We start from the raw sequence: 22,645 nt of genomic DNA, 5'->3' as shown, positions 1-22,645 counted from the left end.
AATACTGTGTGGGGGTGATATGTGAAGGGGGCAATACTGTGTGGGGGTGATATGTGAAGGGGCAATACTGTGTGGGGGTGATATGTGAAGGGGGCAATACTGTGTGGGGGGTGATATGTGAAGGAGGCAATACTGTGTGGGGTGATATGTGATGGGGCAATACTGTGTGAGGTGATATGTGAAGGGGGCAATACTGTGTGGGGCGATATGTGAAGGGGCAATACTGTGTGGGGGAGATACGTGAAGGTGCAATTCTGTGTGGGGGAATATGTGAAGGGGTGATAGGTGAAAGAGGCAATACTGTGTGAGGTGATATGTGAAGGGGCAATACTGTGTGGGGGGTGATATGTGAAGGGGGCAATACTGTGTGGGGCGATATGTGAAGGGGCAATACGGTGTGAGGTGATATGTGAAGGGGGCAATACTTTGTGAGGTGATATGTGAAGACTAGGCTTGCCGAGACTTCTAGGACGAGGCTTGGCTGAGACTTCTAGGACGAGGCTTGGCTGAGACTTCTAGGACGAGGCTTGCTGAGACTTCTAGGACTAGGCTTGCTGAGACTTCTAGGACGAGGCTTGCTGAGACTTCTAGGACGAGGCTTGCTAAGACTTCTAGGACGAGGCTTGCTGAGATTTCTAGGACGAGGCTTGCTGAGACTTCTAGGACTAGGCTTGCTGAGACTTCTACTACTAGGCTTGCTGAGACTTCTAGGACGAGGCTTGCTGAGACTTCTAGGACGAGGCTTGCTGAGATTTCTAGGACGAGGCTTGCTGAGACTTCTAGGACTAGGCTTGCTGAGATTTCTAGGACGAGGCTTGCTGAGACTTCTAGGACGAGGAGGCCCAAGGCGTGCACTGAGGGAGAGTTCCCGGAAGGCCTTTCTGCACGTACACAGTGTCAGCAAATTACGCTTTCCTGCAGCCGATGCATTAACCCCCCCCCCCTCTCTTCTTTGCATCCTCACATTTAGGTTCTATAAATAGTGCCCATGTGAGGGCTTCCTCCTTATGTCACCAACAGGCCCCCATACAACAGCAGGGAGGATTTACTCAGCTGTCTGAATAGATTGAATGAGAGAGAGAGGAGGGGAGGGCAGGACTGCGCAGAAGGAGGCGTGGATCACCAGCAAAGCAGAAGCATTGACTTGCACTGAAAGGGAGAGAAGCTATAGAGAGAGGCCGAGCAGCTGATGAAGAAGGAATAGGTTCAAGGCAGAGCAGAGGGAGGGCGAAGGAGGAGGAGTGCCGCTCAGTGACTTCATCCAGGCTCTGCTTTTTAAGCCTCAGGGTACAGAAGCGCACGCTTTAGAGAACCTTCGCTGCACGTCGGCGATCTCTAGCTGATAGCGGACTCGACTACCCTGCCGTTTTTGGCTCGCTCACGGTGGGCTTTTGGCATCTCCTTCAACCCCCTCAAATTTCCTTCCTCTTCGACATCCACCGCTGTAACCCATGAGATACTTTCGGCTTACCTTTAAGTGCTTTGTGGACGGTTTCTGACTTTCCCCCCGCACACCAACTCCCCCGGTGTTTCTCGTTTTCCTTAATTTTTTTACAAAATTATTTTTTTGCCAAACCCATATTTTTTTATATTTCTGCTGCAATTTTTATTTTTTTTTTGTAAAAAAAATAGTATTATTTAATATTTAATATTAAGAAGGTTCTCTGGTCCACAAGCAGGTGCTAGCGGGAAAGAAAAGGATATAAAAGAGGGGGGGAGGGGGTGTAGGAGTCAGGTGCAAGAAGAAGGTCGAGTGCCGGTATCTTGGGCGATGGAGAAGAGGAGATTGTCCTTGGACAACGGCAGCTACAAAGTGAACCTGGAGGAGAAAAATGGACAGCTCATACCGAGCGGGAACGGACATACGGACTTGTGTTGCAATGGATCCATCAAAGCGGGGATCATCTACCCCACGAAGTCCAGGACATCGGTTCCCGAGAGAGACACTTGGAATCGGCAGATGGATTTTATCATGTCGTGTGTGGGCTTCGCTGTTGGACTCGGAAATGTTTGGAGATTCCCCTACCTGTGCTACAAAAATGGAGGAGGTGGGTAAAGTTGTAGCTCTTTATGGTAGCGAATGGTAGGCCTTCTACGTATTGATTAAGGAAGTATTTTGGAGGCTGCCCAGTTTTCTAATTGAAAAAGTCTGCTTTACGTTTGCCCTTTATGGCTGTCTATATGATTGCGTTGCATAGTCCTCACATAGGGCCTCCCTCCGTACTTAAATGATTGCCTCTCATCACCCACATTTGTTCATTCGCAACAAGTCTACCCTGCCCTTACGCATGGCTACATTTCGTAATTTGTGCTTACCCAGCTTACCACCACTATCTCCTTTGTACTTACCTGGCTTTCTTATCAATCCATGTTAATAATTTGTAAAAAACAGCCTACTCTTTCCTTGCACGTCCACATCTAGTAATGTAACAACGAGTCTGTCCTGACCTTACCCATGACTTTGATTCATGCTTTCACGCCTAGTTTCCAAACCCTTGCACTTCCAGGTTTACACCTTCAGATGTAGTCAATCCTGTCTTTATTTATTTACATGTACCAGTAAGCATTCCTTTACCAACGCCTTTATGTCCCAAGTCAACACAAGAGTCTTCTATAAACGTATCTGCAGTCTTTCCCTGGGTCTTCAATCATCTTGAGTTATTATAAGTTAGTTAATATATTTCCTATAACTAATCTGCACATTGGTCCTTTGTCGTAGCAGGTGCACGTTCTATTGGCTTTTGGCCACGAGAAGGTGCTAAAAACAGGCAGTTGATCCACCTTTCACCACTCTTGACCACCCACCTATGGTATGACATGGTGGCCACTCACCCCGCAGAGTTTGCCATCTTCGCCCTGGGCACCAAATGGCCTTGTCCCAGCACTGCTGAGACTTTTATGACTAGGCTTGCTGAGACTTCTAGGACTAGGCTTGCTGAGCATTCCTTTACCAACGTCTTTAAGTCCCAAGTCAACACAAGAGTCTTCTATAAACGTAAATGTACAGTCTTTCCCTGGGTCTTCAATCATCTTGAGTTATTATAAGTTAGTTAGTTAATATATTTCCTATGACTAATCTGCACATTGGTCCATGTTGGTCCTTTGTCATAGCAGGTGCACGTTCTTTTGGCTTTTGGCCACGAGAAGGTGCTAAAAACAGGCAGTTGATCCACCTTTTCACCACTCTTGACCACCCACCTAGGGTATGACATGGTGGCCACTCAACCCGCAGAGTTTGCCATCTTTGCCCTGGGCACCAAATGGCCTTGTCCTAGCACTGCTGAGACTTGTATGACTAGGCTTGCTGAGACTTCTAGGACTAGGCTTGCTGAGACTTCTAGGACTAGGCTTGCTGAGACTTCTAGGACGAGGCTTGCTGAGACTTCTAGGACTAGGCTTGCTGAGACCTCTAGGACGAGGCTTGCTGAGACTTCTAGGACAAGGCTTGCTGAGACTTCTAGGACTAGGCTTGCTGAGACTTCTAGGACTAGGCTTGCTGAGCATTCCTTTACCAACGTCTTTAAGTCCCAAGTCAACACAAGAGTCTTCTATAAACATACATGTACAGTCTTTCCCTGGGTCTTCAATCATCTTGAGTTATTATAAGTTATATTTCCTATGACTAATCTGCACATTGGTCCATGTTGGTCCTTTGTCGTCGTTCTTTTGGCTTTTGGCCATGAGAAGGTGCTAAAAACAGGCAGTTGATCCCTCTTTTCACCACTCTTGACCACCCACCTAGGGTATGACATGGTGGCCACTCTTTTCACCCTGCAGAGGCTGCTTGGCAGTGCAGCAAGTTTAACCAAGGGGACCTAGCATGGTCAATGGTGGACAATCGCACAGTGCAGTGGTTGCTCGGCAGTGTGGCAAGTTTATCTCAGTATGGTCAAGGGGACCATGCCACAACTGTGTGCCAAATGCATTTCAATGCAAAAATTCCCCTTGGAATTACAAAAAACAAAATAGGTATTCAGGCACCCATCTACAGCATGATATGGTGACCACTCTGGCCTGTTCACACTGCAGTGGCTGCTTGGCAGCGCGGCAAGTTTAACTCGGCATGGTCAAGGGAACTTGACATGGCCAATAGTCAGTGGTGGCCACTCAGGTCTGTTCACACTTCAGTGGCTGCTTGGCAGCGCGGCAAGTTTAACTCGGCATGGTCAAGGGAACTTGACATGGCCAATGGTCAGTGGTGGGCGCTCGGGTCTGTTTACATTGCAGTAGCTGCTTGGCAGTGCAGCAAGTTAAACTCGGCATGGTCAAGGGACCCTGACATGGCCAATAGCAAGCATTGGTGACCACTCAGGTCTGTTCACTTAGCAGTGACTGCTTTGTAGTGCAGCAAGTTTAACTCGGCATGGTCAAGGGACCCTGACAAGGCCAATAGCAAGCATTGGTGGCCACTCAGGTCTGTTCACTTAGCAGTGACTGCTTTGTAGTGCAGCAAGTTTAACTCGGCATGGTCAAGAGGACCTGGCATGATCCATAGTCAGTGGTAGCCACCTGGGTCTGGTGTCCGCTCGGGTCTGTTCACATTGCTGTGGCTGCTTGGCAGTGCAGCAAGTTTAACTCAACATGGTCAAGGGGATCTGGCATGGTTAACGGGACCATGCCACAACTGTGTGTCAAATGCTTGGCAAAATGCATTTCAATGCAAACATTCTCCTTGGAATTGTAAAAACAGGCATTTAGGAGGAGACAGTATCACCTCTTGAATGCCTCCAAACCGAATTCATTCTAAAAATCCATCCACCGCAGACCATTTGGGTGAAGTGAGAGGGTTCCAAATTGCTTTTACCAGCCCAATTTTTAAGCTTAGAGCAGGTAATTATCCTGTGAAGATCAACAAAGCTAGAGGTCAAGGACAAATAATACACGCAGTTAGGATTGGCATGACCCAAAAATAGAACTCTTGTTGATTACTTACCGATTTCAGTAAATACGTAACAATGCTACCATTGTTGGTTCCTAGAAAAGTTCTGCTAGCTCTGTACTGATGGGCACCCTGAGGCTATACTAGGCTTTGTAGAGTATAAACACATTTGTATCATTGCTTTGTTTTTACCTGGTGTGGGTCATCTCCCTGTATCAAATCTACTTTTCTTGGTTAATGTCTAACTTAGTTTCTTAAACCAGAAGCTAGTCCACTTTCTATATAGTATAATTTTTTTATAACACTTGATATCCAGTAGCTCTTTCCATGATGTGCTGCCTAAAGTAGAAGCGACATTCCAATGCATTAAAAGATGTGATCAATTACATTTTTTAACTTTCGATCGTACATGCTAAATTTCCATCCTGCATCATAGGCTTGAGCTTTGTTTATTACCCTTGTAGATGATAAAATTAAAAAAAATATATTTTGAATTATCAAAACACTGTTCCTCCAACGTCCTGCAAAAAAAGACACTCTGGCCCAGATTCAGGTAGCAATTGCGTCTGCGTAACCATAGTTACGCAGCGCAATTTCTTACTTGCGCCGGCGTTACGAATGCTCCTTATTCAGGAACCTCGTTACGCCGACTGCAGCCTAAGAAATGACTGGCATAAGGCTCCTTATGCCGTCATATCTTAGGCTGCATTCTTACGCAGGCCGCTAGGTGGCGTTCCCGTTGTGGTCAGCGTATAGTATGCAAATTGCATACTAACGCTGATTCACAACCCTACGCGAGCCCTGCGTACGCAGTTTACGTCGTTTGCGTACGTCGGTTTTTGCGTAAGGCTGCCCCTGCTATTAGCAGGGGCAGCCAATGCTACGTATACCCGTCGTTCCCGCGTCGCGAATTTAAAATTTAACGTCGTTTGCGTAAGTGAATCGTGAATGGCGCTGGACGCCATTCACGTTCACTTTGAAGCAAATGACGTCCTTGCGACGTCATTTGCCGCAATGCACGTCGGGAAAGTTTCCCGACGGAGAATGCGCACTACATTCGGCGTGGGAACGCGCCTAATTTAAATGATCCACGCCCCCTACGGGATCATTTAAATTACGCGCCCTTACGCCGGGCATTTTTGAGGAGCGCCCACGCAAATTACATGGCTAATGCTTCGTGAATGAAGCGTAGCGCAAATAATTTGCGGGGGCGCAGGGCAAAAGCGGTAACTGAATCTGCCCCTATATTACCAAAAGTATTGGGACACCTGCCTTTACACGCGCTTGAACCATTCTTCCAGAAGTGCATTGTGAGGTCAGGCACTGATGTTGGTTGAGAATGCCTGCCTCGCAGTCTCCGCTCTAATTCATCCCAAAGGTGTTCTATTTGGTTGAGGTCAGAACTTTGTGCAGGCCAGTCAAGTTCCTTCACCCCAAACTTGCTCATCCATGTCTTTATGGACCTTGCTTTGTGCACTGGTGTGTAGTCATGGTGGAAAAGGAAGGGGCCATCCCCAAAACATTCCCACATAGTTGGAAGCATGAAATTTTCCAAAATGTCTTGGTATGCTGATGCCTTAAGAGTTTTCCTGGAAGAATGGTCAAACATTCCCATAGACACACTCCTAAACCTTGTGGACGGCCTTCCCAGAAGAGATGAAGCTGTTATAGCTGCAAAGGGTGGGCCAACTCAATATTAAACTCTACGGACTAATAGCCGGATTCAGGTAGGGGCGCGTATCTTTAAAGCGGTGTAGCGTATTGTATTTACGCTACGCCGCCTTAAGTCAGAGAGGCAAGTGCTCTATTCACAAAGCACTTGCCTCCTAACTTACGGCGGCGTAGCGTAAATGGGGCCGGCGTAAGCGCGCCTAATTCAAATGAGGATCAGGGGGGTGTGTTTTATGTTAATGTTTGGTGACCCGACGTGATTGACGTTTTTTACGAACGGCGCATGCGCCGTCCGTGTACATATCCCAGTGTGCATTGCTCCAAAGTACGCCGCAAGGACGTATTGGTTTCGACGTGAACGTAAATTACGTCCAGCCCCATTCACGGACGACTTACGCAAACAACGTAAAATTTTCAAATTTCGACGCGGGAACGACAGCCATACTTAACATTGGCTAGGCCAGCTATTTGTTGGAATAACTTTACGCCGGAAAAAGCCATACGTAAACGGCGTAAAAAAAATGCGCCGGGCGCACGTACGTTCGTGAATCGGCGTATCTAGTCATTTACATATTCTACACCGAACTCAACGGAAGCGCCACCTAGCAGGCCGGTGGGAAAATTGCACCCTAAGATACGACGGCGTAGGAGACTTACGCCGCTCGTATCTTAGCCTAATTTAAGCGTATCTGGTTTCGAGAATACGCTAAAATTAACGCCGGCGTATATTCAGAGTTACAACGGCGTATCTACTGATACGCCGGCGTAAACGTACCTGAATCTGGCTAATAGACTGGGATGCCATTAAAGTTCATGTGCGTGTAAAGGCAGGTGTCCCAATACATATATATATATATATATATATATATATATATATATATATATATATATATATATATATATATATATATATAATATAGTGTATGTATAGTTGGGATCGTTAGCTAACTTGTCAAATTTTAATCATGCAGTGTTCAAGGTCCGACGTTGTTGAAGAGAAAGCCATGTGCAATATATGTCAATTTTTTTTCAAATTGACCAGAAATCATAATTGTGCGCAAGATCATTCTGTACAAACAGATCCCAAATCTTTTCTTTGCTGCCAAACATTTTGTGCAGAGTAGATCAATACATTTTTCATAATTGTGGTGTTCTACTTTTTAAATCAATAGGATATTGTCTCTTTAACTAGTCTTGCTAAGATTTGGCTTGAAAAGAAATGTCAACGACCTAGCAAACTCCATTATCCAAAAATGTGCATATTGTAGCAAGCTTAATGCAGGAACCTTATGAAAAATGTATACTTAACATTACTTCCAGCCCCACATGATGTCCTTCCTTAAAAGGGGAGGTCTGGCCACTATAAAAAGCATCAGCGTGGCTGGTCAACGCTAAGTTGGATGTGCTCACGGGACGGATTTGGCCTCCCGGTATGCCAGGGGTTAAAATGCTAGTCAAAACCGAGTAGCCTTCTCCAGTTTCTTGGAAAGGGCTTTGAGCTCCCAAATTTCAGGACTCTGCGTTATATCACCATGTCCAGAGAGGTATTCATATCAGCCAGCAGCTGGACGTAGTACAAGAAACAAATAACTGCGCCTGATATCTCGCCTTGAATTAGGAAGTGGGGGTTGTTGACATTCATGTGGTAGTTATATAAAGGAACCCAGCGGCATGAAATGATTACTGTATGTGGGCACACGGCTGGTTCCGTTGGGTATTTTTGCACAACTGCTGTTCCCCAAAGATGGGTTCTAGGGTGTCTTGCTGTTCTCCTCACACTTTTTTTCTGTAGCCAACTAGCCATTAACCCTCACATTCAGGCGGTCTTAGGCCCCTTTCAGACGGACGGATAGAATGGTGCTTTTAGCTGCGGATTTTCTATTTTTCTACCGCAGCTAAAAGCACACAATGTTTTCCTATGGCCCCATTCACACACAGCGTTTACGTGCGATTTCGTTACATGCGGTTTGGTGCGAATAGAAAAAATAGAATTGAATGCGTCCAGGTGCGATGTAGCGCAGCTATATGCACATAACCGCAGGTAATCGCAGTCTTTTTTGTCAACTGTGGATAGCAGCGTTGGAAAAAAAAAAAAGAACAACAGGAAGCACATCATAATCCCAAAAAAGGGTTGCTATGGAAATGAATACCGCAGCTAAACGCGGCCGCAATTAAACGCGGCCGCAATTAAACGCACGTAAACGCATGTAATCGCAATGTGCAAATGCAGCTAATCGCAGTGCCTAGAGCCTTGAATTTCACTAAACATTGGTAGTGCTTTTTACTTCGGCAAAACAGCCGTCCGTCTGAAAGGGGCCTTAGCTTTCATATCTATATAAGGATTCCTTGTTTAGGTCAGATGCACCCTGTAATTTGTTTTAACCCATCCCCAACAACTAAAGCTCGCCATACACGAGTAGAATTTCACCTGAAAATTTCATTTTTGGAATAGTCGTTCGCTATTGTAATAGCTGGTTCTTCCCAAATAGCATAAAAAAATTGGGTAATATGGGGCACTCAGGTTAAGACTCAGTACAGATAAGAATGGATTGGGAGGAGGGGCCAGGGGAGTAGCAACAGTTCTTTTTAGTGATTTAGTCCATGTAAACGTAAAATTCTAAATAAGTAAGTAACTGTCCAGAGAAGGCTGCCGATTCACAATTTTTTAGAAGGAAAAAGAAAACTCTGAAATATAAAAATGCATACATACTGCACTTAGAGGGCGCTGTTCTCTGTTCCCTTTTATCTTCCCAAATAGTACAAAGGCTGCCCGACCCCACAAGCACTAATCCATGCACACCAACTCCAACAACTCAGTCCAAGAGATGCTTTTGTGATTTTTGTTGCTTGAAGAACAGGAGAGGGGTCAGGGTCAGTACTCACAAGTCCCCATGACAGCTGCACGCTTTCTAGCTTCCTCTGGACATGGTCCAGTGAAGAAGACACTCTGGCCCGGATTCACATACATTGGCGCATATTTATGCCGGCGTATTGTATCTTTTTTAGGCTACGCCGGCGTAGCGCAGAGCACCAAGCACAGTATTCACATAGCACTCGCCCCCAAATCTATGCTGGGTTTCCTCGGCGTAAGCCAGCGTAGGTGGAAGTGGGCGTGAGCCATGCTAATGAGGCGTGACCCCATGTAAATGATGTACTAAGCGTCATAAAGATACGAATAAGGTACGGTGCCTGCGCCGTCCCGTGGACGCAACCCAGTGCGCATGCGCAGAATCACGTCGAAACTACTCCCTAAGATACGTCGAATCACTGCCTACGACGTGAACGTAACCTACGCCCAGCCCTATTCACGTACTACTACGTAAACAACGTAAAATACGACGGCTGTTCCCTGGTCCATACCTTTGCATGAGTTGCGCCTCCTATATGGGGAATAACTTTACGCCGGACATACGACTTACGCAAACCGCGTATATGATGCGCCGGGCGCAACTACGTTTGTGAATCGGCGTATATCCCTCATTTGCATATGTGCAATGAGGCTGCCAGCGTAAATATGCGCCCACGATACACCGACGTAGGAAAGTTACGTCGGTTGGAAGAAGCCTATTTTCAGGCGTATCTAGTTCTCTGGGCACGGCGCACAGAAACGACAGCGCATAGTTACACTTACGTGGCGTATCTCGAGATACGTCGGCGTAAGTGCTTTGTGAATCCGGGCCTCTTACTCCAGACTCGACCCCTATGGTGAAGTCCCAAGGCCAGCTCCTCGGGAAGATCACTTCAGGCTCTCAGTTCTGCCAAAGCTGAGGCCTCAAAGAATAGCTACAAAGTCCACAGGCTGGAACAGAGGGGCAATAGCCCCTAAGGTCGTGGTACCCCCCCGCCGAGTAAAGAACAACCTTCTCAGGGTGTCAGACTATTTATCACCTCCCCAGCCACCTTCTGGACACTCCTCTCCAGGGATCGGCTACACCATAATAAATAGAGGCTGGTCATTTGAATCTCCCTCCCTATGTTCTGGAAGCTTCTTCCAGAGGCAGGTGGAAGCAAACTAACTCCCAGCCTGGGAAACCCTGAACAGAACAGAACAAACAATCACTGCTCCCTTGACTACAGTAGAAGACAAAAACTAAAAGCGTGCTACATATCTATTGGTTAATGCGGTCAAGTTGACGATCATTTTTAACCATAGTGCTGAGAAAATTAGAAGGAGCACGTTGTAAAAAATGTTTCTAGGATGAACTAATTTCTAACAGTGAATGCTGTTTTCATTGAGGAAATTCCATTCATACCAAAAATTTAATGTTAGAAGCAAATTTTAATTTTGAAGCGCCTTTAAAGGACATTCGTCAAGTCTGTAGGCACTGATGAGGCTTTTGGTACAAACGTGAAAACCTATCAGTGTATGGCCGTCTTAAGTGCCAAGTTAACCTTTTGCAAAACCTTCACAATTGCTCAGCTGATTTGAAACAATGAACCGATAAATGATGAATTGCTTTCTAACAAAGGACGACAGCACAGGGTAATAATTGTGACGGAGCCTTGGCATGGTGTCCTCTAAATTTTTTCTTGGCATTAGCAAATGTACGAACAAGACTTTTGGTACAAACATTTGAAAGTCTACCAGTGTGTTGCATTGCAAGTGAACCTTCAAGTAATCTAAAATGTAGACATCTGTAACTGATGAGTTGCCTTCTAACATGGCCCCAAGGACAGCACAGGGTAAAAACTGTGATGGAACCTTGGCGAGGTGTCCTCTAAATCTTTGCTTTGGATGGGTACCCAAAGGCTATGTAAAACAGGCCGCACTGTAGGATTCTGTAGGAAATATGGGCAAGGGAAAAGACAATGGCCCGGGATTCAGAGAGATCGGCGCATCTTTAAGTAGGCGTAGCGCATCTCATATGCGCTACGCCGTCGTAACATTGAGAGGCAAGTACAATATTCACAAAGCACTTGCTCCCATATGTACGCCGGCTTAACATAAATGGGCTGGTGTAAGCCCGCCTAATTCAAAGTAGCAAGGCAGTGGGCGTGTTGTATTATAATTACCGTAACCCCATGTAAATGCATGGCCGAACGAACGGCGCATGCTCAGAATCACGTCGAATTTACTCCCTAAGATACGCCGGGTCCATTCATGCGACGTGAACGTAACCTACGCCCAGCCCCATTCACGTACGACTTATGTAAACAACGTAAAATACGACGGCTGTTCCGACGTTTCGGACGTCCATACCTTAACATGACTTACCCCTGCTTTATGAGGGGTAAACTTACGCCGGACGTACGCCTTACGTAAACGGCGTAGCTTACTGCGACGGGCGCAAGTACGTTCGTGAATCGGCGTATCTAGCTCATTTACATATTAGACGGGTAAATCAACGGAAGCGCCCCTAGCGGCCAGCGTAAATATGCACCCAAGATACGACTGCGTAGGAGACTTACGTCGGTCGTATCTTGCCAAAATTCAGGCGTATCTGCTTTCCTGAATAAGCGTATAGAAACAACGGCGCACATTTGGACTTACGATGGCGTATCTGGAGATACGTCGTCGTAAGTCCTTTCTGAATCCTGGCCAATGCGTTCAAAACTTTAAGATCTAACCACCAATATATATTCACTGTAACCTGCCACACCATATCCATTGAGCTTGGACTTTCTACACGCCACTGCGTATGTGTGGTGCTAACAGAAAACAGCTGTTCTCTATGTGCCCTATGTGTCTTGCTCATACTACTGTATATATGTGGGGTGGTGTGCTGAAAAACGCAGCTCTAACAATTTCCTTTTTACTGAACAATAGGAGTCCAAATTTCCAAAGGATCAATGGCTGTTTATGTCTGATGGATTTTCCCGACACCATTTTTTGACAGTGTGGTCATGTCATAGCCTCAACTCTATTAGGCGCTATATCTTATGGTGATAGGGCCTTTGACAGCAGGGCCCAAGATACTTATAGGCCATATGAATGATGGGTACATTTTCTTTGTGTGGTTGGGATGTCCTGGTCTGTGGAAGTCACTACAGACCCATCGATCCTTTTTTTTATAGTCAAAGCAAGTACTTGCTTGACTCACTACTGTAGGTTAATGGTTGGGTTGGGCTAGGTTGGGTTGGGCTAGGTTGGGTTGGGCTAGGTTGGGATGGGCTAGGTTGGGATGGGCTAGGTTGGGATGGGCTAGGTTGGGTTGGGTTGGGATGGGCTAGGTTGGGTTGGGCTAGGTTGGGTTGGGCTGGGTTGGGCTTGGATTGGTATGTTGCTACAGCTGTTACAGGAACATAACAGAAAGTGAAAGTAAGTTCCTACAAAGTGAGGTGAAATCCCCTCTAATGCCGTTTACGCCGTTTATTATGTCTAATGACGATCGGACATTCCAACAACAGATGTTGGCTCAAACTTGTCTTGCATACACACCGTCACACAAATGTTGTCGGAAATTCCGAACATCAAGAACGCGGTGACGTACAAGGCCGGACTTTGGACATGCCTGCCCTATAGTAGCTCTTCTTCTTAAAGCGGTGGTTCACCCTGCAGAACAACATTTCAGCATAAAATCCGGCATAGTAGCGCGAGCTACACTATGCTGGTCTTAATTTTTTTATCCCCGTACTCACGGTTATATCGTACATAGACGATTCCGTCTGCCGCGGGGAATGGGCGTTCCTAGCAAGAGGGAGGGTGATTGACGGCCGGCTCTGGCACGTCAGGCTCCCTGAAGACAGCCGGAGTAGGTCTCGGCTCTTCACGGCGCCTGCGCACAGGCTATGCGCAGGCGCCGTGAAGAGCCAAGCCTATTTCGGCTATTTCCGGAGAAGCGTGACGTGCCAGGGCCGGCCGTCAATCACCTTCCCTCTCCATAGGAACGCCCATTCCCCGGAATCTTCTATGTACGATATAACAGTGAGTACGGGGATAAAAAAATACAGACAGGCATACTGTAGCTCGCGCTACTATGCCGAATTTAATGCTAGAGGGAAAAAACATTTTTTTTTTTTTTTATATAGGGTGAACCCCCGCTTTAATGAATTCCAAGTAAAAGCAACGTGCCGTCATTGCGTTCTTGCCAAAAAGGTCATTGAGCTCTTGACATAAAGGCCCCCGGTCTTCCTTCCAGGTTCGTAGGTTATATGAATGGCCAGGAACTGCAATGACATCACTACAGCTCACGGTAAGCTGGACCTTCAGAGCGCATGCGCCAGGGGAATTACTGGCTGCCTCCAGTGTGAATATCTCCAAAACACCCCAAGTTTAGAAGATATTCACTGTACCTGCAGGTAAGTCTTACCTGTAGTTACAAGATCAAATAAGGGATTTACTACCACTTTAATAAAAAAGTTATGTCCACTTTTGCATTACTTTCGAGACAGTCATCATAATAAAGCTTGCAACAGGGCCAACCGTTTAGTATATTTATATATAAAGGTCAATACATGAGTCATTAAAACTAAAAAATAGCAACATGGTTCCAAACGTGAGACTGTCCCTTCAAATAAAAGGACACGTAAAACTTACAGGATGTCTTGCACTACTTTGTTCAAAGTTTACTGCAGGTTGGTTGCTAAGTGTTGTAAGTCAGACACACTAACACAATGTTAATGAGTTACTTTCTATGCATTTCATGGTTGCCTGCCCATGATGAAGCTATTAGATAGCTTTCAGATCTGTTCCTTTTCAGATCTGTGCATATTTTCCAATACCTGTATAGGGCCCATGAAACCTGCCTTCTTTTTTGCACACATATTCAGATATTCTACTTCACAGAGCAAACAGAGAAGTTAATATTTAACCAATGCATCTTATGACTTGGACGTTACTTAGGATAAAAACAGACAGTTCTGTGTTCTAAGTCACCTTGGGCGGTCACTGTGGGGATTTTAACGCCCAACTGAACGTTTAGTTCAAACCAGTTTAATACACACGATATTACAAAAAGTATTGGGACGTCTGCCTTTACACGCAGATGAACTTTAATGGCTCCCAGTCTGAGTCCATATGGTTCAATATTGAGTTGGGCCACCCTTTGCAGCTATAGCAGCTTCAACTCTTCTGGGAAGGCTGTCCACAAGGTTTAGGATTGTGCCTATGTTTGACCATTCTTTCAGAAGCGCATTTGTGAGGTCAGGCACTGATGTTGGACGAGAATACCTGGCTCACAGTCTCTGCTCTAATTCATCCCAAAGGTGTTCAATTGGTATGAGGTCAGGACTCTACCGCAAACTCGCTCATCCATGTCTTTATGGACCTTGCTTTGTGCACTTGTGCGCAGTCATGTTGGAACAGGAAGGGGCCATCCCCAAACTGTCTCTACAAAGCTGTATGGGGCCTAAGAGTTCCCTTCACTAGAACTAAGGGGCCAAGACTAACCCCTAAAAAACAACCCCACACCATAATCCCCCCTCCACCAAATGATTTGGACCAGTGCACAAAGCAAGGTCCATAAAGACATGGATGAGCGAGTTTGAGGTGGAGGAACTTGACCTCAACCCAATAGAAGACCTTCGAGATGAACTAGAGCAGAGACTGTGAGCCAGGCCTTCTCTCCAACATCAGTACCTGACCTCACAAATGCTCTTCTGGAAGAATGGTCAAACATTCCCATAGACACACTCCTAAACCTTGTGGATGGCCTTCCCAGAAGAGTTGAAGCTGTTATAGCTGCAAGGGTGGGCCAACTCAAAATTGAACCCTATGGACTAAGACTGGGATGCCATTAAAGTTTATGTGCGTGTAAAGGCAGGTGTCCCAATATTTTTAGGAAATATAGTGTATTCTAGGTGCATGAAAACATTAGGTGTGCAAAAAAAGAACTGTACACCTTTGGTAATTTTTCGGGCATTTTTTTCTTGAGCATTTGTATGGGTGCTTTTGACATTTGTTTGTGCACATTTCAGGTGAGTGAGTGAGAAACTTATATAGCGCAATACATGCGAACTGAATCGCCTCTGGGCGCTTGGTATCCATTCCCTGGGCCCTCAGAAGAGATGGGTCTTGATCTTTCTCCTGAAGGCCAGGTGGTTTACCTCCAATCGGATACTGGTTGGTAGAGCGTTCCATAGTCTAGGTCCTTGGACCGCAAATCTTCGTTCTCCTTTGGACTTGTATCTGGCTTTGGGTATCTGGAGTAGATTTTGGTTGGTGGATCGCAGAATGCGATTGGTGTTGTGAGCTTTTAGTTTCTCGAATAGATATTGGGGGGCATTTCCCAGAATACACTTATGCGTTAGACAGAGAGCTTTGGAAGTGATTCTGTCTTTTACGGGCAACCAATGAAGGGATCTCAACGAAGGTGAGATTGATTCCCATGGTTTTTTCCCAGTCACAAGTCGAGCGGACGTATTTTGAACGACTTGCAGACGAGTGATTTGGTATTTTGGGAGACCAAGATAGAGGGAATTTGCATAGTCAAGTCTGGAGTTGATAAGTGTCCACACATTTTCTGCGGGAAATGCATTTTCTAGTTTGAGTTATGCCCCGTACACACCATCACTTTATGTGATGAAAAAAAAACGACACTTTCTGTGAAGTAAAAAATGACGTTTTTGAAACTTCAATTTTCAAAGACGAAGTTGCATACACACCATCGTTTTCTCACAATGATCTTGCAAAGTCAGGTTACGTTCCACCACGTTTTACCATTGAAGCTAGCTTCTGGGCATGCGTGGATGAAAAAACGTCTTAGAAAACGACGTTTTTTGCTACACACGGTCAATTTCTGTGAGGTAAAAAGTGCACTTTTGAAAAACGACACATAAAATTGAAGCATGCTTCAATTTTTTTCTGTCGTTTTTTAGAAGACATAAAACGACGTTTTTGCCCACACACGGTCAATTAAATTGACGTTTTTGAAAATGACGTTTTTTTTCCATCGCAGAAAGTGATGGTGTGTACGCGGCATTACTGTTGCCTTTCTATCATCTGGAACCAGTCTGCCCATTCTTCCCCATTTAGATATTGAGGAACTGGAGAAAGTGCAGAGAAGGATTAGAGGAAATGAATCTGTTTCCTCTTGAAAAGAGGAGAATAAGGGGGGATAAGATCAACATGTACAAATATATAAGGGGTCCATATAGTGAACTTAGTGTTGAGTTATTCACTTTAAGGTCATCACAGAGTACAAGGGGGCACTCTTTACATCTGGAGGAAAAAAGATTTCACCTCCAAATACGGAAAGGTTTCTTCACAGTAAGAGCTGTGAAAATGTGGAATAGACTCCCTCCAGAGGTGGTTCTGGCCAGCTCAGTAGATTGCTTTAAAAAAAGGCCTGGATACTTTCCTAAATGTACATAATATAACTGAGTACTAACCTTTATAGGTAACGTTGATTCAAGGAAAATCAGATTGCCTCTCGCGGGATCAGGAAGGATTTTTTTACCCTGCTGGTTCAAATTGGAGCATGCTCTGCTGGGGTTTTTTCACTTTCTGAATGTAACTGAATGTAACTGTATTGAACCGAACTAGGGCTGTGACACACTTATTGTTTCTCCCGGTATAATTGTCTATTAATCTCACAATATCAGTCCCTAAAGCAGTGTGGAACGTAGGCCTATTTATAACTTAGTTCAGCTTAACCCTCCTGGCGGTAAACCCGAGCGTGACTCGGGGTTGATTTTTTATGCTAGGATCGGTAACCCCGAGTCACGCTCGGGCTGGACGTGCAGAGTGTGCAGCGGTGCAGCTTACCTTTCGCTGGATCCACAGGCAAGTTACTTACCTTGTCCCTGGATCCAGCGATGCCACCGCGCTGTGTGAGCGAGCGGGTCCTCCTCGCTCGATTCACAGTGTCCCCGTGTGCCGCCGATCTCCGTTCCCTGCGACGTTACGACGCACGGGAGCGGAGATCGGCGCCAAATTCAAAAAAGTAAACAAACACTTTACATACAGTATACTGTAATCTTATAGATTACAGTACTGTATGTAAAAAAATACACACCCCCTATGTCCCTAGTGGTCTGCCCAGTACCCTACATGTACTTTTATATAATAAAAAATGTTCTTTCTGCCTAAAAACTGTAGATTGTCAAAGTGTCCCTTTATGTCAAAAATGGTTTTAGATCAGCTAGAAAACAGCAATAATAAATTACAATCACTTGCAGAATTGTGCGATAGCGATGTGTGCCGAAATTCGTCATAAATAAAAAAAAATAATGACAGCGACAATTCTGCAACTGAGCAAATTTCAGTGATTTTGAGTTGATTACATTATTGAATAATTTTTATTATAATTATATTATTATTTGTTATAATTATATATTATATTATAATTTATAATTTTGTTTTAAAAAAAAAATCATACCCGGGATGCCTACTAGACTCTTGCTTGGTCAGATTTAAGTGAGTTATTTCTAAAAATTACAGACCTACAGTATAAAACGCCAAATTTCCTTGCAAAATAATTGTACCGCTTTTGGGACGTAATTCCAGACAGAATCATACCGCCAGGGAGGTTAATGAAGTTTTCTCAGAGGAACTACAAGTTCCAACAACACTGTGGTAGTAAGTCTAAGTGTAAGAGTGTATCAAGCAACTGTGGGCGGCTGCCCTGCTCACCACACTGGGCCTGGAAGAACTGGAAACCTCCACTCCGGCTGTCCCTGGATCCTGCTTTCATTCAGCCCAAGCAGGCCGCTTAGCTTCGCAGGATGGCTGGAACCCGCAGATGTCTCTGGATCCTTCTTGATCCCGTCCCTCTGTCTCTTCAGCTCAGGGATGTGACACGGGATCGCTGGATGTTCTTCCCCACAGTGTTGTAGGCCCTGCTCTCTGGATCACCTCCTCACAGCTCCCTGTAGGCGGGCCACACGTCCAGAAGAGACCCAAGATGGCCACCACAGGGCCTTTTATCTCCTACCCAGCATGCACTTCAGCCCTGGGGGTTCATGGGTAGGTTATTTGCATAAAATCTCACCATGTTCTTGAAAAATGAAAATAAATGAAGCCCACTTCACGTTTTTGCCACTAGATGGTGCCACATACCAATTGATCACATTAGTCATGGATTAACACTAGTATAACATTTGAGAAGCAAAAATGCCCACGCTACAACTGTATCAGATCAGGCAGTGATTGTGATTGGTTGCCAGAGGTTACAGCATATCATTACCACTTACTGACTGGTTGCTAGAGGTTACTGTACAGTAATACTGCTCACTGATTGGTTGCTAGAGGTTACAGCACATCATCTCTTCATTGCAGAGAGGCGTGATATACATATGAATGCCGCCTTTATTTACATATGAATGCCGTCGGACTCAGTTATTTACATATGAATGCTGCCTTTATTTACATATGAATGCCGTCAGATTTAGTTATTTACATATGAATGATACCGCTATTTACATATGAATTATGGTTATTTACATGTAAACACAGGGGCAAATCAGAAAGGCAAATCCACTTTGCACTACAAGTGCACTGCCAGTACACTTAGAAGTGCACTGCCAGTGCACTTGGAAGTGCAGTCACTTTAAATCTTGGAGGAAGGTCTGAAATGAGGGGAAGCTCTGCTGATTTTATCATCTAATCATGTACAAGCTAAAATGCTGTTTTTTATTTTCCTTGCATGTCCCCCTCCCCCTCAGATCTACAGCAACTGCACTTTTTAAGTGCACTTGTAGTGCAAAGTGGATTTGCGTTTAGTAAATCAACCACAGGGGGCCGGATTCAGATAGGTCAGCGGATCTTTAGATCTGATTTACGTTACGCCGCCGCAATTTTTTGCGGCAAGTGCTTTATTCAGAAAGCACTTGCCTCTAAAGTTGCGGCGGCGTATCGTAAATCCCCTGGCGGAATTCAAATTCCGCGGCTAGGGGGCGTGTACAATTTAAATCAGGCGCGTCCCCGCGCCGATCGAACAGCGCATGCGCCGTTCCGCAAATTTTCCCAGCGTGCATTGCTCCAAATGACGTCGCAAGGACGTCATTGGTTTCGACGTTAACGTAAATTACGTCCGTCCGTATTCGCGAACGACTTACGCAAACAACGTAAAAAATTAAAAACCCGGCGCGGGAACGACGACCATACTTAACATAGGATACGCCGCACTTACCCCTCCTATAGCAGGGGTAACTTTCCGCCGGAAAAAGCCGAACGCAAACGACGTAAAAAAAAAAAGCGACGGGCGGTCGTTCGTTTCTGAATCGGCGTAAATGCTCATTTGCATATTCGACGCGCCACCTAGCGGCCGGCCTGGAATTGCAGCCTAAGATACGACGGTGTAAGTCACTTACACCTGTCGGATCTTAGGCATATCTATGCGTGACCTGATTCTATGAATCAGGCGCATAGATACGACGGCCGGACTCAGAGATACGACGGAGTATCAGGAGATACGCCGTCGTATCTTCTTTCTGAATCCGGCCCAGGGTCTTCAGGTGAGTCATCTGTACACAACAATAGGGCAGAGCTGGGCAGTACCGTGTTTCCCCGAAAATAAGACCGGGTCTTATATTAATTTTGGCTACAAAAATCACACTAGGGCTTATTTTCAGGGGATGTCTTATTTATTTAAGGTATGTACAATAATCTACATTTATTCAAATACAGTCATGTTAGCATGACGATCTTAGAGTGGTTGTAACCCCAAAAAGAAAAAAATATATCCTGATCCTTTAAAGCATGATAGCCAGCACAGTGACCCGCCGTAGCTCTTCTTCTCCACTCTGAGCACTGCAGAGGAAGGGAGCGCTGACCTTGGAGAGATCTCCAGCCGGTCACGTGAGCGCCCAGCGGCACTGTAAGTAAGGTATTTTTCAAAACAAAGTTACAAAAAGGAGACACACTGCACATTATATAATCTTTTTACAAAACGGATTACATGTTTTTACGATGACTTTAACTAGGGTTTATTTTCGGGGTAGGGCTTATATTGCTGCCATCCCCAAAAATAACGCTAGGTCTTATTTTCGGGGTAGGGCTTATTTTCGGGAAAACAGGGTATTAGTAGCAGCACTTTACACTGAGATATCGGGACACAGCACAGGACTAAAACTTCAAGGGACAAGGGAATTTAAAATGGGATAGTTGGCTAGTATGAGGCAGCTGCTTTGGGCCCCACAACAATGACAGGGCCCAGGGCAGCTGCCCCTTTTGCACTTTCTTAAAGACAGCCCTGGGTGAAGTGAGGGGGACAGAGATGACAATGAAAAACTGGCTAAACTTTCATTGCTCTGTCAAAAGGAAAAAAAAAGTTGTTGATAGAATATTAGTTTATGAGCCCCGCGCCGGCCAAAAGAGACTGCAATAGTGTTTTGCAAATTGACTCCTGGCAGAAAGCCTGCACAGTAAAAAATGCTGTAACTGAGACAGACAGGAACATGTGCGCTCCTCACTCAAGGAGCTTAAAGTAGCATCTGCCGCTATGTGAGGGCAGCAACCGAGCTACTTCTAGACCTTCATTGGTGGATGCACGATCAGTGAGTAACCCTTTCTTACCAGACATTTCATGGCTAGGTGCCCAAGGCATGTAAGGTTTTTACTTGGTACACTTTTCATTGTTTATTACAATGCATAAAAATATAAAAACTATAAAAAAAATAATAATAAAAATTCAACTTTTAAATTCATTATTTTAATACTAGAATGGCAAGGCTTTTTTTTTTTTTTGCTGGAACTTGGTGGAACTATGGGCCAGATTCACGTAGAATCGCGGCGGCGTAACTTATCCTAGATAAGTTACACCGCCGCAATTTTTCATCGCAAGTGCCTGATTCACCAAGCACTTGCGATGAAAACTACGCCCGCAGCCTCCGGCGTAAGGCGGGCCAATTTAAATGGGCGTGTGCCATTTAAATTAGGCGCGCGCCCGCGCCGGACCTACCGCGCATGCTCCGTTTCCGAAACTCCCGCCGTGCTTTGCGCGCCGTGACGTCATTTTTTTGAACGGCGACGCGCGGAGCGTACTTCCGTATTCCCGGACGGCTTACGCAAACGACGTTGATTTTTAAATTTTGACGCGGGAACGACGGCCATACTTTAGACAGCAATACACTTGCTGACTAAAGTTAAGGCACCAAAAAAAAAGTGTAACTTTGCGACGGGAAACTTGACTAGCGAACGCGAAAAACCGTTGTGGATCCGCCGTAACTCCTAATTTGCATACCCGACGCTGGTTTACGACGCGAACTCCCCCCAGCGGCGGGCGCGGTACTGCATCCTAAGGCCTAGTACACACGAGAGGATTTATCCGCGGATACGGTCCAACGGACCGTTTCCGCGGATAAATCCTCTCGAGGATTTCTGCGGATTTGGATCCGATGGAGTGTACTCACCATAGGATCGAAATCCGCGCTGAAATCCCATCGCGATGACGTGTCGCGCCGTCGCCGCGATGATGACGCGGCGACGTGCGCGACGCGGTCATATAAGGAATTCCACGCATGCGTCGAATCATTACGACGCATGCGGGGGATTCATTCGGACGGATTGATCCGGTGAGTCTGTACAGACCAGCGGATCAATCCGTTGGGATGGATTCAAGCGGATAGATTTTAAAGCATGTCTTCAAATTTTTATCCGCTTGAAATCCATCCCAGGGGATAAAAATCCGCGGAAACAGATCCGCTGGATTGTACACACCGCAGATCAATTTCAGCGGATAGATCCTCTCGTGTGTACGGGGCCTCAGATCCGACAGTGTAAAACAATTACACATGTCGGATCTTAGGGATATCTATGCGTAACTGATTCTATGATTCAGCCGCATAGATAGAAACAGGGATACGACGGCGTATCAGCAGATACTCCGGTGTACTTTTTCTGTGAATCTGGCCCTAAGTTCCACCACCTCTGGTGCAGAACATCTGCCTCCTTCTCACCACTTTTACTTGTAAACAGTGAAGTCCGGCTTCTGTGTTTACAAGGGACAGCTTGTCCCCCGCAGATCTGATCTCCAGAGGGGAGATTGCAGGATGGGGACAAGGGAAATGAAGGTGCCCAGGGTGCGCTGCAGATGCCAACACATTTACTGGTTGATTTCCCTGTACGTGAGAGAGGTGGAGCCACTGGGTGCTTCAGGCGAATACAGGAATAAAAGTAAAACGTGGAAGATGGTGGAGCTTTAAAGGGGGTAAGAAAATGGTAGCAGTGGAGGGTGGGGTGTGTGTGCAGAGGTCAGAGCTGAAGAGGGGTGACAG

General features: G+C 45.6%; 1 protein-coding gene across 1 annotated transcript in view; it reads left to right on the top strand.

Moving 5' to 3' along the window:
- Window positions 1-1,055: 1,055 nt before the first annotated feature.
- Window positions 1,056-22,645, top strand: part of SLC6A8 (solute carrier family 6 member 8) — a 130,656-nt gene continuing 109,066 nt past the window's right edge. The window contains exon 1 of the mRNA XM_040322877.1: window positions 1,056-2,048. Coding sequence (XP_040178811.1) covers window positions 1,772-2,048 — 277 coding nt within the window. The 5' untranslated portion in view covers window positions 1,056-1,771. The remainder of the gene's footprint in view (window positions 2,049-22,645) is intronic.

This window comes from Rana temporaria, chromosome 9 (genome assembly GCF_905171775.1).
Source record: "Rana temporaria chromosome 9, aRanTem1.1, whole genome shotgun sequence".
NCBI classification, from domain to species: Eukaryota; Metazoa; Chordata; class Amphibia; order Anura; family Ranidae; genus Rana; species Rana temporaria.
This window is presented reverse-complemented; position numbering and strand designations above follow the sequence as displayed.